The sequence below is a fragment of the Rhinatrema bivittatum genome, chromosome 2 (assembly GCF_901001135.1).
Source record: "Rhinatrema bivittatum chromosome 2, aRhiBiv1.1, whole genome shotgun sequence".
Taxonomy (NCBI): domain Eukaryota; kingdom Metazoa; phylum Chordata; class Amphibia; order Gymnophiona; family Rhinatrematidae; genus Rhinatrema; species Rhinatrema bivittatum.
The window spans coordinates 15,832,000-15,849,307 of NC_042616.1; the positions used below are offsets into that span (position 1 = coordinate 15,832,000).

The 17,308-nt window shown below is 46.9% G+C and overlaps 1 protein-coding gene across 2 annotated transcripts in view; it reads right to left on the reverse strand.

Moving 5' to 3' along the window:
- Positions 1–709: 709 nt before the first annotated feature.
- The window catches only part of LOC115083579 (oocyte zinc finger protein XlCOF6-like), a 396,491-nt gene continuing 379,892 nt past the window's right edge, over positions 710–17,308 (reverse strand). Inside the window, exons 1-3 of one of the 2 annotated variants that reach the window (XM_029587489.1) lie at positions 12,617–12,672; positions 4,285–6,715; positions 710–3,965 (exon numbers count right to left, since the gene is read on the reverse strand). In XM_029587489.1, coding sequence (XP_029443349.1) covers positions 3,890–3,965; positions 4,285–6,715; positions 12,617–12,650 — 2,541 coding nt within the window. In that variant the 5' untranslated portion in view covers positions 12,651–12,672 and the 3' untranslated portion in view covers positions 710–3,889. Of the gene's footprint in view, positions 3,966–4,284; positions 6,716–12,616; positions 12,673–17,308 lie in introns of those variants that run through there. The other variant, XM_029587488.1, reaches the window with a different exon arrangement.

Consider the following 17,308-nt stretch of genomic DNA (forward strand, 5'->3'; position numbering starts at 1 on the left):
GCAGAAGTTCACAGCAGTTCAATCCTTACAGGAGCAACTATCAAGCACCCCGCCCTACGGGCAGGAACCAGTCCTTTTGGAACAAGCACAACAAGAGGGGAACCAGCTCGGGTGCAGGCCCCAGCCGCACCCCACAATGAGATGCAGCCGACCCATCCAAGGGAAGAAGCTATAGGGAGCAGATTAGCCCTATTCTACTGCAGATGGGTCGAGATAACCTCGGACAAGCGGGTCCTAGCCATCATTCGGGAGGGGTACTACCTGGATTTCCTACGAACTCCTCCGAACACGTTCGTGTAGTCCCCCTGCCACGACCCCTTCAAGAGGGCAGCAGTGGAAGCTACACTGTCCAGACTACTGGCCCTCGAGGCCATTACCCCAGTGCCTCCACAGGAAATAAATATTGGACATTTTTCCATTTATTTTATCATCCCCAAGAAAGAGGGAACATTCAGGCCCATCCTGGACCTCAAGTCGGTCAACTGCCACCTCAGGATTCCCCGCTTCCGCATGAAAACCCTACGATCCATTATAAGGGCGATACAACCAGGAGAGTTTCTCACATCCCTGGATCTTTCGGAGGCCTACCTGCACATCCCAATTCATCAGGAACACCAGCGCTACCTACGCTTCAAAGTCCTGAACCGTCACTACCAGTTCCGGGCACTACCCTTCGGGATAGCCACAGCACCCCGGACGTTCACCAAGGTAATAGTGGTGGTGGCGGCAACATTGAGGAAGGAAGGAATCCTCGTTCACCCTTACCTGGACGATTGGCTGGTCAGGGCAAAGTCACCGGAGGAAAGCCACCAAGCAACCAGCAGAGTCAAAGCTCCCGACAGCCCTCACAGTCACTGGAATACTTAGGAGTCCAATTCGACATCAAAGAGGAAAAGGTCAGCCTGACCCCCACAAGGAGATCAAAATTGTGGAACTGGCGGGGGGGTGCTAGCACCGCGGAGCAGAATGGTCGCATAAACCAGAGCTCCCTGTCCCCCGATACAATAAACAGCGAATATTTTGAGTTTGGACGGTTACTAAGCGGCTTTGTAGGTGACTCAGCACACCGTTAGCAGCCACGATGACTCAAAAGAAGAAAGATATTGATTTTCGACAATTTTCTTACTCAAAAAGTTAAACAAGAGATGAGAGGCCTACTGGCGTGGGAGATGCAGGCAGCACGAAGGCGTCTGATGATGAGGGAAACCCCGCTGAACCGGCGGGAGGGACGAGTCCTCGAGACTGCCCTACCAGGGAAGAATTCCGACAATGGTTCAGAGACTTAAGAAGGGACATAAAGGCTAACAAAAAAGAATTATTAGAGAAGATGGCGGACTTAAAAGAAGAAATCTCTGATATAGGAAGAAGGGTTGATGAGCTCGACAGAAGGCTGGATGCTCAGGCGTATAAAGTAGAGGCGATGCACGCACAGGGGCAACAGCTAGCACAGGACAATGTGGAAATAAAATACAAACTGGAGGATCTCGAAAATCGTAGCCGCTGTAGCAATATACGGATTCGGGGACTCCCTGAGACGGCGGAGTTCTCAGATTGCGCGGCCACTATCAAACAAATCAGTCAGTTCTTTTTGAACAAGGATACAGAGACTGCAGTTCCAATCGAGGAAATAGAAGTGGAACGGGCTCACAGATCTACGGGTCCGAAGATCGGGGATAGACCCCGGGATATTATCGTCTGCTATACGAGATTCCCCGTAAAGGACAAAATATGGCAGCTGGCGCGCAAGCAAAAAGACTGGGAATGGCAGGGACATACCATAGCGGTTTTCGCGGATCTTTCTCCCATCACCCTTAAAAGACGGATGGAATTCAGAGACATAACCGCTGTCCTACGTAAGGAAGATTTGCGGTATCGTTGGCTCTACCCGTTTGGACTGGCCATCACGATCAAGGGTATAACGTCTAAAGCTCAAACAGTCGAGGAGGCGGCGGCCATTTTGAAGAGTGCAGGCCTCGTAGTGAAACTTCCTCCGGCTCCGAAGAGGAACTCGACTCTTCTGCCGCCCGATACCCCGAAATGGCAACGGGTGCTCAAAGGTGGACGCCGGCTTCGTAGACACGAAGAAGAGCCGCAGCGGAATGACCAACTCGGCGCAGGATGAACGTTTGAGTATAACTGCCACCTTAAGCGCTCTATTTCAGGGCTTAAATAGTCAGTAGTTTCTTTAAGACTCAAAGGACAGGCCCGTTCTTACAGTCACCTTAGGGGACTTGTTCGATTTATTAAACTGTCTGATGTTCCAAACAGATTACTACAGGATTTTTGCTGTTCATACGGTTTTATAAGTTTGTTAAATAGGGGGAGGGGATGCATGCTCCGATGGTGCTACGTTCCCATCTGCTTCAGCAGAGTTGCCCAGTTATCATGGCAGCAATTGGTTGGGGGGGGGGGGGGGTTCAGGGTTACAGGATTTGGGATATTTGTCTGTGTGGCACCATTGGCGAATTAAGGTATACACCTGGGAAAAGGTGAGGCTTTCATTTAAAGTCCTATTGACTTTCTTATAACTGGTTATACTGGTTAGGGTTTCGTCATTACACGGTGTGGGCTCTGGTCTTACAAGTATGGTTGGGGGTGACTGCGGGGGGTGGAGAGACCCCTAGGCGTCAACTTTTACGTGAAGATGCAGCTCAGTCAGGGGCTGACATCCTGTTTTTACAGGAGACACATTTGTTGAAAAAATATGATTGATTGCTCCCCTGGCCATTATTCCCCAATTGTTACAGTGCTCCGGCTTCTAAACTGCAGAAATATACTGGGGTTAGTATACTTCTCCATAGAAATCTGCAAGGTCATGTTACACAGCATCTCACGGATACAGAGGGGAGATATATTTATGTGCAACTTGAAATAGGTGCTGAAATTTATCATCTTCTTAATGTCTATGCTCCCAATGCATCTCTCCGGACATTCTTGGCTCGCCTGGATAAAGTTTTGTCCAAGCAGGGGCTGGGGATTTGGGTACTAGCAGGAGATTTTAATATGACTCTGAAACCTCAGCTGGATAATTCCACAGGAGGGGGGGGAGGTGGGGGCTAAAAAGGAGAGACAATATCTTAGGTCCTTTTTGGCCAAGTGGGGTCTCCTGGATATATGGAGAGATCGTAATCCCTTATGGAGGAATTACTCCTTTTACTCTGCTCCTCATAAATCCTATTCTAGGATTGACTACTTCTTAGTTGATAAAATCTGCTCCCAGCAAGTCAAGGAAGTGGCTAAAGGTCAGATTACCTGGTCAGACCACGCTCCGGTAGAATTGCAACTGAAAGTTTCCAGGGACAGGGAAGGGCAGAGATATTGGAGATTAAATGATACTTTGCTAGACGACGAGGGTTTTTGTCTGCAAATAAAGGAAGCCATAGCTAGCTATCGAATTACAAACCAGGAGGCTCGGGCAAATCCGCCGCTGTATTGGGATTGTCTCAAGGCAGTACTGAGGGGGAGATTTATCTCACAAGGGGCCTATCAGAAAAGAAGAAAAGTGAATCGCCAACAACAGTTATTGGCTGAGATAGGGAAGTTGGAGACCCTACATACACAATACCCCACAGCACAGATCCTCCAACAATTACAAACGGCTAGGCGCCAATATTGCTCGATATCATTGGAAGATGTTCCTCATAAACTGAACATGCTAAAGCAGCACCATTTTGAATGGGGCAACAAAGCCGGTAAGATGTTGGCCCAGAAGCTGAAACATCGTATGGCCCAGACCCAGATCACTAAAATCAAAGGGGAGGATGGTTCCCTTTTAGTATCCGCAAAAGCTATCCATGAGCGATTCCAGAGGTTCTACGGGACACTTTGCTTTGAAATGTTGCTTCCTAATAAAGGCCCTTTCATATTTAATCCATGAGAACGGCCTCTCCTAGGTGGGAGTTTTCATGTGTTTTGTGAGAGTGCCCTTCTGTGTGAATCTTTTACTACATTCAGTACATGAGAATGTACTGATGCAACTCCAACATTACTATCTGAATCAACAGTACTGATGCAACCCAACATTACTCTCTGCATCAAAATGGTACTGATGCAACTCCAATTCTCTCTGCATGAAAGGTGCTGATGCAACTCCAACATTTCTCTCTGCATCAATGGCAGGGGGTGGCAGGAAATTGGAATCAGTTACCAACAAGGGCCCTGAACTTGGCAGTCGGTGAAACATAAGTATGGGAAAATAAGTGTGGGAGCTTGCTGGGCAGATTGGATGGGCCATTTGGTCTTTTTCTGCCATCATTTCTATTTTTCTATCTTTTCTATGAGAATGGTTGCTCCCCTGTGTGAATTCTCATGTGACTAGTGAGGGCATCCTTCACAGGGAAGCTTTTATTACATTCACTACATAAGAATGGTCGCTCACCTGTGTGGATTCTCATGTGACTTGTGAGGGCACCCTTCACAGGGAAGCTTTTATTACATTCAGTACATGAGAATGGTCGCTCCCCTGTGTGGATTCTCATGTGTTTTGTGAGGGCACTTTTGTCAGTGAATCTTTTATTACATTCACTGCATGAGAATGGTCGCTCCCCTGTGTGGATTCTCATGTGTATTATGAGGGCACCCTTCTCAGTGAATCTTCTATTACATTCACTACATGAGAATGGTCGCTCCCCTGTGTGGATTCTCATGTGTATTGTGAGGGTACTCTTCTGTGTGAAGCTTTTATTACATTCAGTACATGAGAACAGTTGATGTGCTGTGTGGATTCTCATATGACTTGTGAGGGCACCCTTCGCAGTGAAACTTTTATTACATTCTCTACATACGAATGGTTGCTTCCCTGTGTGGATTCTCATGTGTCTTGTAAGGGCACCCTTCACAGGGAAGCTTTTATTACATTCATTACATGAGAATAGTCTCTCACCGGTGTGGATTCTCATGTGACTTGTGAGGGCATCCTTCACAAGGAAGCTTTTATTACATTCACTACATGAGAATGGTCTCTCACCTGTGTGGATTCTCATGTGTCTTGTGAGGGTACCCTTCTCAGTGAATCTTTTATTACATTCACTACATGAGAATGGTCGCTCCCCTGTGTGGACTCTCATGTGTTTTGTGAGGGTACCCTTCTCAATGAATCTTTTATTACATTCAGTACATGAGAATGGTCGCTCCCCTGTGTGGATTCTTACGTGATTTGTGAGGTCTCTCTTCTGTGTGAAGCTTTTATTACATTCAGGACATGAGAACGGTTGCTCTGCTGTGTGGATTCTCATATGAGTTATGAGGGCACTCTTCCTAGTGAATCTTTTATTACATTCACTACATGAGAATAGTCGCTCTCCTGTGTGGATTCTCATGTGTATTGTAAGGGTACCCTTCTGTGTGAAGCTTTTATTACATTCAGAACATGAGAACAGTGGATCTGCTGTGTGGATCCTCATATGACTTGTGAGGGCACCCTTCTCAGTGAATCTTTTATTACATTCACTACATGAGAATAGTCGCTCACCTGTGTGGATTCTCATATGTCTGATGAGGACACTCTTCTGCGTGAATCTTCTATTACATTCATTACATGAGAATAGTTGCTCGCCAGTGTGGATTCTCATGTGTCGTGTAAGGGCACCCTTCACAGGGAAGCTTTTATTACATTCACTACATGAGAATAGTCTCTCACCTGTGTGGATTCTCATGTGACTTGTGAGGGCACCCTTCTCAGTGAATCTTTTATTACATTCACTACATGAGAACGGTTGCTCCCCTGTGTGGATTCTTATGTGTCTTGTGAGGGCACCCTTCTCAGTGAATCTTTTATTACATTCATTACATGAGAATAGTCGCTCACCTGTGTGGATTCTCTTGTGTCTTGTAAGGGCACCCTTCACAGGGAAGCTTTTATTACATTCACTACATGAGAATGGTCTTTCACCAGTGTGGAGGCGTTGGTGCAACATTAGCGTATTCTTACGAGTGAAATTTTTCCCGCACTCACTGCAGTTAAATGGTTTGTTTCCAGTGTGGATTTGCTGGTGTTGGGTGAGGTTTTTGTACCTAACAAAACATTTTCCACCTTTACTGCATGAGAATGGTCTCTCTCTAGTGTGGAGTTTTTGGTCTGAGATAAGTATATTCTGGCTCTTGAAGATTTTCCCATGTTTACTATCTATAAATGGTCTCTCTCCAGTGTGGATTTTGTGATGTAATTTTATCTTATACTTACTAATTAAACTTTTCCTCCAATTACTGTAGGGGAAGAGTTGCTCTGGGTTATGTATGTTTAGGTGCACTTTTAGATTTTTCTTCTGACTGTAGATTTTCCCACATGTACTGCATAGAAATAGTGTTTGGGGTGGGTAGGATTTCTGGTGCAATATTACATGCGATTCCTTACCAAAGCTTTTACCACAGGAGTCACACAGAGAGGATTTCTTCCCTTTCCCCTCCCCCTGGTGAAGGTCAGAAGTCTTTTGACCACTGTTATTACTCTGGAAGGGTTTCTCTGTGCTCACGGATCTCTGGGGCTCAGGGATGACTTTGACCACCATCTCACATGCAGTGACTCCATCCCGTGGGTCTCCTGCAGGGTCTCTCTGCTTCTTCTCCGACTCCTGCTGACTATTCCTTGTGTTGCTCTTCTCAGTCCCCTGTGAAACATTCTCAAAGACATTTCCTGATTCTCTTGGGATCAGTCCTTCTTCCATAGGATGTTCTTCTCGATTCTCCTCCTTTATGTGCTGTATGACCTCATCACTTGCTGGTGATAGAAGAAGACATTAATCATGCATTAGTGACCATGCAAATGGATCTGGGTTTCTGATCCTATAATCACTGCTCTGGCAGAGCACACAGTGATAAAGCTGCACATTTCTGACCAACCACTGGTAACCATGAAAAACATTTAACAATGGGGTTTGTACCAAAATCCTTATGAGATGAGCTCCTAAATATGTATAACCTAGAGGAGAGGAGATATGATAGAGACACTTACATACCTGAAATGTAATAATGCTCAAGAAGTAAACTTCTTTTGAATGGAAAATAATTTGTAGAGCAAAGGTTCCAAGGAGGGAGACTAGGAATAATATCAAGAGATATTTTTTGTTTAAAAGAAAGTGTGGAGGATGCCTGGAATTACCTCACGGAAGTGTTGGAGATGAAAACTGTAACAGAATATAAAAAATAATAGCAGGATAAACACAGAAGTGATAGAAGATGGAGAGAATGAGAGATAAGAGGTCAGTAACGTAGGCGAGCTTGCTGGAAAAAGAGCAGATACTCCATAGATAAAACCTGAGAAGAGAAAACAGGGAGGAGAGTGGGGGTAGGATAAGCTGGGAGGGGAAGGATGAGAGTTACCACGGAGGGACAGGACTGAGATTGATATCCAGAGAAGGGCAGGTGTGATGACAGTAAAGACAGTGAGATTCTCTTAGGGTGAGAGGTGATGGCTTAATGAGAGGAAGAAAACTTTGTAAAGCAATGGACAAGGCAGAAGACAGAATGGCCGAGGAGCTGGAGAATATGGGAGGCTGACAGGCACCTGATGTTCCCAATGGACAGAAGTGGGGAATGAGATTGGGTAGGGTTAGCATCAGGAAGAGGAAGGAGAATAGATCCGTAGGTAAGGGAGAAGGGAAAAATGGCCATGAAACAGCTAGAAGTGTGCAGACAAGCTGAAACCTCCCTATGATTTATTTATTTATTTATTTATTTTATATACCGACATTCGATCGAGCTATCACATCGGTTTCCAGATAACTAAAGGAATAGGGTGGTAACAGCCCTATTTTACATTATAACATGGTAATAAATGGATATAAGAATATTTTACATTATAACATGGTAATAAATATAACAAGTTATAACAGAACTAACAGGAATACATGGAACATTAGACTATAGTATATAACATATGTACATAAATGGCTTATTGATGAGGATAATTTATGGTAAGGATAGCAGGGAGGGGAGAGAAAGGGATGGGTGGGAGGAAGGTAGTGATAGGGAGGGAATGGGTGGGGCGAGATGCTTGTGTAGGGAGGGAAAGGGGTGGGGTGAGATGCTTGTGTGGGGGGCGTGGTGTGGTGCATTTGGGCAGGTTATGTGTCAGGTGGGAAAGCTTTTAGAAATAGCCATGTTTTGAGGTGTTTTTTGAAGATTTGCAGTGAAGGTTCGTTTCTGAGACAGGTGGGGAGGGTGTTCCATAAGGTGGGGCCCGCTATTGTTATGGCTCGTTTGCGGGTTGCGTTGAGGTGTGCAGCTTTGAGATTGGGGATGGCTAGGAGGCCAGTGTTGGTGGATCTGAGAGTTCTATGAGTGGGGTAAGGTTGTATTCCGTTGTTTAGCCAGTCCATTTTGTTGTTGTTTATTTTTTTGTGCATGAGGGTGAGGGTTTTATACTGGATTCTTTGTGTAATGGGTAGCCAGTGGAGTTCTTTGAGGGTGGGTGTGATGTGAGAGGATTTTTTGTTGTTGGAGATGATTCTGGCGGCAGCATTCTGTAGAACTTGGAGGGGTTTGATGTGGATTTCTGGTAGGCCAAGGAGGAGGGAGTTGCAGTAGTCGAGTTTTGCAAAGATAATTGATTGAAGGACTGTTCGGAAATCATGCTCTTGGAGGAGGGGTTTGAGTTTTTTTAGTGTCTGAAGTTTGAAGAATCCATCTTTGATTGTATTGGAGATGTGTCGTTTAAAGTTGAGTTGGCTGTCAATTGTTACGCCTAGGTTTCTTGTGGACGGCGTGAGTGAGGTTTGTGGGATTTGAGGCACTCCCGGGTTGATTGAGCTTCCTGGGTGGTCAGAGGGGGTGCACATGAGTGGATAGGAGGGACGGTCATCGTGGATGTGAATGATTTCTGTTTTGGCTTGGTTGAGGCATAGTGATAATTGAGATAGCAAATGGGATAAATTTGAGCTGAGTTTGTTCCATTTTTCCATGGTGCGTTGAATGGACTTGTTTATGGGGAGTAATATTTGTATGTCGTCTGCATAGACAAAGTAGGTGAGGTTTGCCTCTGAAAGGTATTTGCATAGTGGGATGAGGTAAATGTTAAAGAGGGTTGAGGATAGGGAAGAACCTTGTGGGACTCCATGAGTGAGGGGCACTTGTGAGGATTCAGATGAGTTCGTCTTGACGATGTAAGATCTGTTTGAGAGGTAGGATTTGAACCATTTGATTGTGCTGTCTTGGAGACCAATTTCTTTAAGTCTGGTGAGGAGTGTTCTGTGATTGATGGTGTCGAAGGCGGCTGATATATCAAGAAGTATCAGGAGGAACGATTTGCCTTTGTCGCGGCCTCTGAGTATGGTATCGGTGAGGGAGAGGAGGAGGGTTTCGGTGCTGAAGAGTTTTCTGAAACCATGCTGTGCAGGCTGAAGAACATTATAGGTTTCAAGGTGGTCTGTGAGTTGATTGTTGACTGTTTTTTCGATGATTTTTGCTAGGAAAGGGAGGTTAGAGACTGGTCTGTAGTTTGCTGGGTCGGATTTGTCGAGTTGGGTTTTTTTTATGATTGGTTTGATGATGGCGTTTTTGAGTTTTTCTGGGAAGATTCCTTGTTCTAGGGATAAGTTGATGATGTAGGTTATTGGTTTGACAATAATCTCTCTGATGAGTTTTAGGGTTTTGATGGGGATGGGGTCTAAGGGGTGGGATGCAGGGTTGGTTTTTCTGATGATGGGTTCAATTTCTGTGGTAGCAACGGGTGTGAATTGTGACCATGCGTGGATGGGAGGGGGGATGTCAATTGAGTCATTGTGGGTTTGGGGAATCTTGGCAATGATGTTGTTAACTTTATCCTTGAAGAATTGTGCTAGTTTTTCACTGGAGATGTTGCTGGAGTTTGGCGTATTGTCATTTTGGATGGGGTTGGTAAGGTCTTTGACATAGGCGAAGAGGGTCCTCGGGTTAAATTGGTAATCGTGAATTCTTGATGTGTGGAAATTGCGCTTTGCTGTGTTGAGGTCAGTTGTATAGTTGTGTAGTAGAGTTCTGTATTTGTCTTTCAGGTTTGAGGTGGGGGGTTCGTCTCCACTGTTTTTCAGTTTGTCTCAGTGTTCGCTTTGAGATTTTCAGTTCTGGGGTGTACCATGGTGCTCTTTGCTTTGTGGATTGTTTTATTTCCTTTTTTATCGTGGGGCATAGTGTATTGGCTATGTCTGTGTTGATAGATATCCAGGAGTTTGTGGCTGTGTTGGCGTCATTTAAGTTGATTGTTTTTAGTGCCTCGGGTAACAGTTCGGCGATGTCTTCACTGGAGCATGGTTTGGAGAATTCGATGATTCGGTTGTTTGATTGTAGTGGGTTCGATTGGAGTTGAAGCTTGGCTTGGATGAGGCTGTGGTCAGACCATGGAGTGGGTGTTGTAGAGGGTGGTCCAGTTGCAGATATTTTGTTGTTTATGAATATTAAGTCCAGGGTGTGGCCCGATTTTTGAGTGGGTGTGTTGATGATTTGGGTGAATCCAATGGCAGACATGGTGGATAGGAGCAGTTCGCTTGTGGGAGAAGGAGGGTGGGTGTCGATATGGAGGTTAAAGTCTCCTAGTATGATGGCTGGTTCTTGTAAGTTTATGTGGGTTGTGATGGATTCAATCAGGGGGGAAAGGTTGTGCTGTAGGCAACCAGGAGGTGCGTATAGGAGGAGTATTTGGAGATGTTTTGATTTGAATAGGTTGGTCTCGATAGGGGGTGGTAAGTTTAGGGAGTGGGAAGAAAATTTAAGTTTTTTGTGAGCTAGGAATAGTAGGCCACCTCCCTTTCTTTTGTTTCTGGGTATGGAGAAAATATTGTATGTGCTTTTGGGCAGTTGATTGAGTAGGACTGTGTCAGAATGTTTCAGCCAAGATTCGGTTATGCAGAATATGTCTGGTTGGTCGTCTGTGAGTATGTCATGGATGATTGGGATTTTTTTGGTGATTGACTGTGCATTAATGAGGAGAAGAGTAATGAGTGTGATTGTGGTATAGGGTATGTTAGGATTGGGGTGAATTTTGGTGAGGCGTCTAGTAGTGGGTGTGGTTTTAGGAGTGTGGTGGTTGTTGTGGCGATGGGTTAGTTTGGGGATGTATTGGGCTGAGGCCATTGTGTGAGTTTTGTGTGTGAAGGCTGTTGCTTGGTTGCTGAGTGGGGAGTGAGTGGTGGCAGGGGTTGTTAGGTTGTTTGAGATTTGGGTGATTACTTTTCAGAGATTCATGTGTTGCGTGTTGGGATGAATATAAGGAGGGCTGGCAGTTGTTGAGGGCTGTGGGGGGGTTGGAGGGGAGGAACAGTGAAGACAGGGGAGTATACGAGAGTACACAAAGGGAGTGCATGAAGGAGCGCACAAAGGAGCAAGCTCCTTTGGCGTGCTCCTCCTTCGGCGCGCGACGCTCGGCGCACGGTGCCTGGGAGCCTGCTATATTTATAATGAGAGGGTTAATCAGGGTTGTCCCCTGATTGGCTGTGCGTCGGCAGCGTGTCTCTCGTCGGCAGCGTGTCCCTCGTCGGCGGAGGAAGGTCGGCCGATGACGTCAGCGTTTCCCGGAGGAAGGCAGGGGCTGCCTCGTGGTCGGGGTCGGAGGCGGTCGTGGGTAAGTGTAGTTAAGTAGGCCTTACCCCGGCGGACCTCCGGCGCCGATCGCGCAGGCCCTGCACCGCTCCAAGTCGTCCCCTCCCTTCGGCAGCGTCCGGGTGTAAGCATGATATCAGTGCAGGGCTAAGTATAGCACAGGGTAATGACAGTCATGAAGCAAGGTCAGACCTCTTGTATCCTGCTGCTCATATTCAGCTAATTGTAAAACAAGACTGCACGCGACCGTAGGTGCAGTTGGGGGCGAGTGAGCAAAGATATGCTGGAGTTTTAAATCATGTGCACAAGTACGTGTGTATGATGTAAAATACGCCCAGCATTTGTACTCGAGCAGATGTAAAACATATTTCTTCCTTAAGAACTTGTCAGCTATAACGCATACATGGAAGAGGATTTTAAAACATGCTCGGGTTAAAGCCATTCCCAGTTTTACCCATTAGCCCACCAGTTTGCCCAGTCTATCTCAGGTCATCCAGACCCTTCTAGTTCTTCATCCTGCACTCCCCCCAATTGAGCAAGACCCCTCACCCTATTGTGTTAGTCCTAAAAAGTGATTTCTGCAGACTTACACCTCATCAGGAGCAGCAGGAAACATACGCAGCTAACAGTGCGCCACGAGCAGCAGCAGCCACATTTACACACTGAACTGCTGGCCCCTTTTTTAGCACGAGCTGGCCCCCTTTTTTTAGCACGAGCAAGTGATTAGCAGCTTTTGAAATTCATGTCACTCACGTGCGGCCACGTATTCATCTTTTAGAGCGAGTAACACTTTTAAAATTTGGCCCATTCAGTTCTGTATCTGGGCAGGTGGGATCAGTAGTCCTGGTCCTGCTGCTGAGGGCTCAGTCAAGTCCCATGAGAAACTTTGTGGATGCTCCCCAGCAGGTGCCTCATGAAAGACATCTGAGATAAATTCCTAGACTGCCTCACAGGGGCCGGTCTCACGTGAAAAGATCCAAACAACCAATCTCAGGTGCCAGCTCAGACCCAGAGCAATGCTGGAGCTGGAGTCAGGAGAAAAGTCACAAACGACCTTCAGTAAATCAGCCCTCGAGTCCACTTAACATGCAGATAATGCAATTTTTACCTAGGGAGATGAGGGTCTCATAATTCTCCTTCATCACCTCCCTGTAAAGCTCCTTCTGCCCTTCATCTAAATACCCCCACTCCTCCTGGGAGAAAGAGACAGCGATGTCCTCAAACGTCACCCGCACCTGAAACACAAACCAGAAACACTCAGAGACAAGTGGAGGGGCTCAGCGGGCATTAGATCTCAGCTGGATTTATTATCCTAACATTTTATCATTGAAAAGAGGGCACCAGGACCGCTCTCCCCAGGAAATGCCAGATTTGTTCCCTCTGTGTTGCCCCTAGAATCAGTTTCCTCCATAGACCCCCAGGGTTTTCAAATCAAACTGGAAAACATTCTCTAATACCAGAGACAGAGAATATGAAATGTCATTGCCTGGATAAATCACATTATAATAAAAAGGAAGCTATAAGAGCATTATCCAGAACATCAGGAACATCTGGTTCTATTCCATCAGGAGGACTCACTGTGCTGAATCCTAACAGGGCAGGACGAGTTTGGTGTCCTGGGCAGTGACATATCTCCCACTGTGATGTACTAATTCTGTATTCAGGGGTGTTGAAACCATGGGCACATAGGGATCGTGCCCCAATCTCAAACAGATATTTGGTTTCCTTCTCTGCAGGGCAAAGGAAAGGAGAAATTAATACTTACCTGATAATTTCCTTTCTTTTGCATTCAGGCAGCTCAATCCACAGAAATGGGTTATGAACCTCTACCAGCAGATGGAGACAGAGTAAAAGCTGATGGCACGGACATATAGCCCTGTCCCGACATCAGCCTACAAGTATTCTCTGGAAAAGCCAAACTGTGGACAAACTGATTATACTTGAACTATTTATGCTTCCAACCAAGTGAGAGCACAGAGCTCAGTCAAAAGAGCTATTTACTAAAGTAAGGAGCTGGTCATGACACTTACCAATCCTCAAACGAGTAACAGATGTAATACTCTGAATCGTTCATACCTAAAGGACAAAATGAAAGCAAGATGGCAGCTGAGGATGGACTGTGGATCAGCCTGCCTTCCTCAGAGGAAAGAAAATTAAAATTAAATAAAAAATGTCATCAGGTAAGTAGGAAATTCTCCATCCTGTTCACTCAGGCAGGCCAATCCACACCAGTGGGATGTACCAAAGCTGCCAATGGACCCAGTAACATTGCACATGCTAAGGCAGGCTTCCTCTTGTGCCCAAACGAGCAAGCGAATTGCCTGGAAGGGTGCGTAAGGACAACTGCTGATGACTTCCATAATCCAATAATGGACTATAGTTGCCCGCGCCGCTGGCTCACCCTGTATACTTCCGCCATGGAGCACAGTTGACCAGACTGACTGAGAGGATTAATAACCTCCAAGTACTGCATCAGATGCCACTTGACAGCCAGAGCACGCAAGAGACGATATTCACCCTCCTCTGTATTCCTCTCCAGTGTGGCAGGGAAATAAACAGAGTCAAATGAAATTCCAAACCACTTTGTACTGCCCCAAGAGTCTCAGGCAGGAACGGCTCATGGCAAGAAAAAGCCTGCAGCTCGGAAACTCGACATGCTGAGCAGATTACTCCTAGAACAAAACAGTGTTCAAAGTAAGTACCTTCAAGAAGAAACTATATTGCAGTTGAAAAGGTAGGACTCGAAAGGAATCCACAATCAGATTAAGTTACCATAAGGACACTGGGAGCCACAAGGGAGGATGAAGATGCTTAACTTCCTTCATGAACAGAGACACATCTGGATGGGGAGACAAAAACCCACCAAGAACTCTGTTCCTATAACAGGTGAGTGCTGCCAGTTGAACCTTTAAGGAGTTAAGGGCCAAGCCTTTAAGCAATCTGTCCTGAAAAATTCCAAAATGAATCAAATTTCCACTTTGAGAGGCTGAGAACCTCGCTCCTCACACAAGGCCTCAAAAACTCACCCAACTCTCACATAAGCCCGAGATATAGAAATATTCATATTTTTTTTATTTTAGCCTGATGCAAAGTGTAAGCACTGCAGCAGAATAACCAAGCTTCAATAACTTGAGTCCTCTCAAGGGCCAAACTGTAAGAGAAAATTGACCTGCATTGTTATGTAAAATGGATCCCTACAGCCATACATCCTTCCTGGGTGGTAGCCTAAGAGGCCTGCCCACCAGCAGCCACTGCAGATCAGCACACCCCAGCCATCGGGGCCCAATCCGTGGCCACCAGAAGCAGGGTTTCTATTGTAATCTTTCAAACAATAAATGCCCATTAGTGTCCATGATGTGAAAACTGTCCCGCGGCCATGCCTGGATGAGAGCATCGATCCAAGAACTTTCGGATCCCTTCCTTGACTGAGGAACTTCAGAACCCTGAGCAAGACGGCCCTTACATTGCCCTTTCCAGTAATGTGGCAGACTAATATATCTAGAAGATGTGCTCATTCTATGGCAGAGCAACATCTATCTCTCTGTCACTTGTTAGGTTTGGTTCCAGACTGATGATGAATGAAATCCACAGCTGCCACATTGTCCGACATTATCCGGCCCATCCGAGTCTGTAAATGCTCAGCGGACCTTAAGCCCGCCAGCCGAACTGCTCGTGCTTCCAACCTACTGATGCTCCACTGATGATCCTTGGTGTTCCAGGGAAGGCTCCAGGGAAGGCTCCAGGGAAGGCTCGCATCTGTCATAAGCACTAACCCTTCTGGCATTTCACAGTAAAATCCCTCCTTGAGATAATCCGCTTGCAACCATTATTGGACGCTCACGTCTAATGGCAAGCGAAGCTTCACCATGCAGTCCTGAGACTGCAGACTCCACCAGAAAGCAACGTGCTTTGAAGAGGCTGCATGTGCTCTCTCTCACCCAGGGGACAACCTCGAAGGTGGCTGCCATCAAACCCAATTTCTGAAGAAAAAAGCACACTGTTGGGCAAAAGGCCCTTTTCTGAGTTTGAAATCGAGCAATCAACTTCTAATACGACTCTCTGCCAGAGACACTCTGCCCTGCTTCATATCGAAACAAACACCGGGCTACTCCCATGTCTGAGATGGCTGTAAACGGTTTTCAGCTAAGTTCACAACCCAGCCTTCTTGTAGTAATGAGATTAACTTGCAAGAAGCCAGGTGACTTTCTTCCATGCTTCTGGCCTGAATCAACCGCTACCACCATGACCTTAAAGAACCTGGGTGCTGTGGGCAGCCCAAAGCACAAAGTCTGACACTGATCATGACGTCCCAGAATGGCAACTGCAGGGACCATTGATGTTGCCTGTGAATGTGCAGAAATACCTGCAGCAGGTCTAGAGACACAAAAATTCCCCCAATTGCACTGCCAGTGACACTGTGCTCAGAGTTCCCAGACAGAAATGAGTCACCCGCAAATGTCAATTGACTCCTTTGGGCTGAAAGGATTCCTCCTTTCTGGGTACGCCCAAAATAAATGGAATAGCAGCCCATGTTTTCTTGCAATTTGGGAACAGGAATTAAAGCCTTCAAGCCCAGCAGCCTCCTTAAGTTAGTCTCCACTATCACTCTCTTCCGTAGGGAGTTGCAGGGAGAAACCATAAAGGCATCTGGAGGAAAGCAAAGAAAGACCAACATATAGCCTTCTCTTATCACTTCCTAATGGCCCGACGTGATCTGGACCTACCTCTGAAATAAGTGAGATAGATGCCCGCCTATCTCTGTGCCAGTAGGTGAGACTGGAGATCTTCACTGTGAAGATCAAGGTGCACCGTTCCCTGAGCCCGCATTCTTCCCAGGCTTTCTGGGCCAAAAGGTCGAGACCTCTGAAAAGTCTCTAGCATTGCCTCTTGTCTCAAAGGGACACGCTGCCTGCTGGATATTCTCTGGCAAACGAGGGACCTGGGACTCCTCTGATCTAAATGCCATTTTCTCCAACTCACTGCCAATAAAAGAGAACCCTTAAAGGGTAACTTCATGAGAGAAACTGAGAGGGTCCTTAAGCAGGAGGAGCTGCTGCTGTATGAGGGGGAGAAGCAGGAAGAAGAGACTGAGCGGATGCAGAGAATAAGGAGCCCAAAGAATGGATTCAGTGAGAGGCTGGGGGGATGGGAACAGTCCCAGGCTGCATCCCCTGCCCCCCTCCTACCTGCTGAGCAGAAAGCCCTGCAGCCATTCTCCTGCCCCTTCTCCAGAGCAGGATTTCCAGCCCTGGCTCCCTCCCTGCACGGTCCCTGGGGTGGGGGATGGGATCAGTCCCAGGCTGCATCCCCTGCCCGTCTCCTACCTGCTGAGCAGAAAGCCCTGCAGCCATTCTCCTGCCCCTTCTCCAGAGCAGGATTTCCAGCCCCGGCTCCCTCCCTGCACGGTCCCTGGGGTGGGGGATGGGATCAGTCCCAGGCTGCATCCCCTGCCCCCCTCCTACCTGCTGAGCAGAAAGCCCTGCAGCCATTCTCCTGCCCCTTCTCCAGAGCAGGATTTCCAGCCCCGGCTTCTTCCCTGCACGGTCCCTGGGGTGGGGGATGGGATCAGTCCCAGGCTGCATCCCCTGCCCCCCTCCTACCTGCTGAGCAGAAAAGCCCTGCAGCCATTCTCCTGCCCCTTCTCCAGAGCAGGATTTCCAGCCCCGGCTCCCTCCCTGCACGGTCCCTGGGGTGGGGGATGGGATCAGTCCCAGGCTGCATCCCCTGCCCCCCTCCTACCTGCTGAGCAGAAAGCCCTGCAGCCATTCTCCTGCCCCTTCTCCAGAGCAGGATTTCCAGC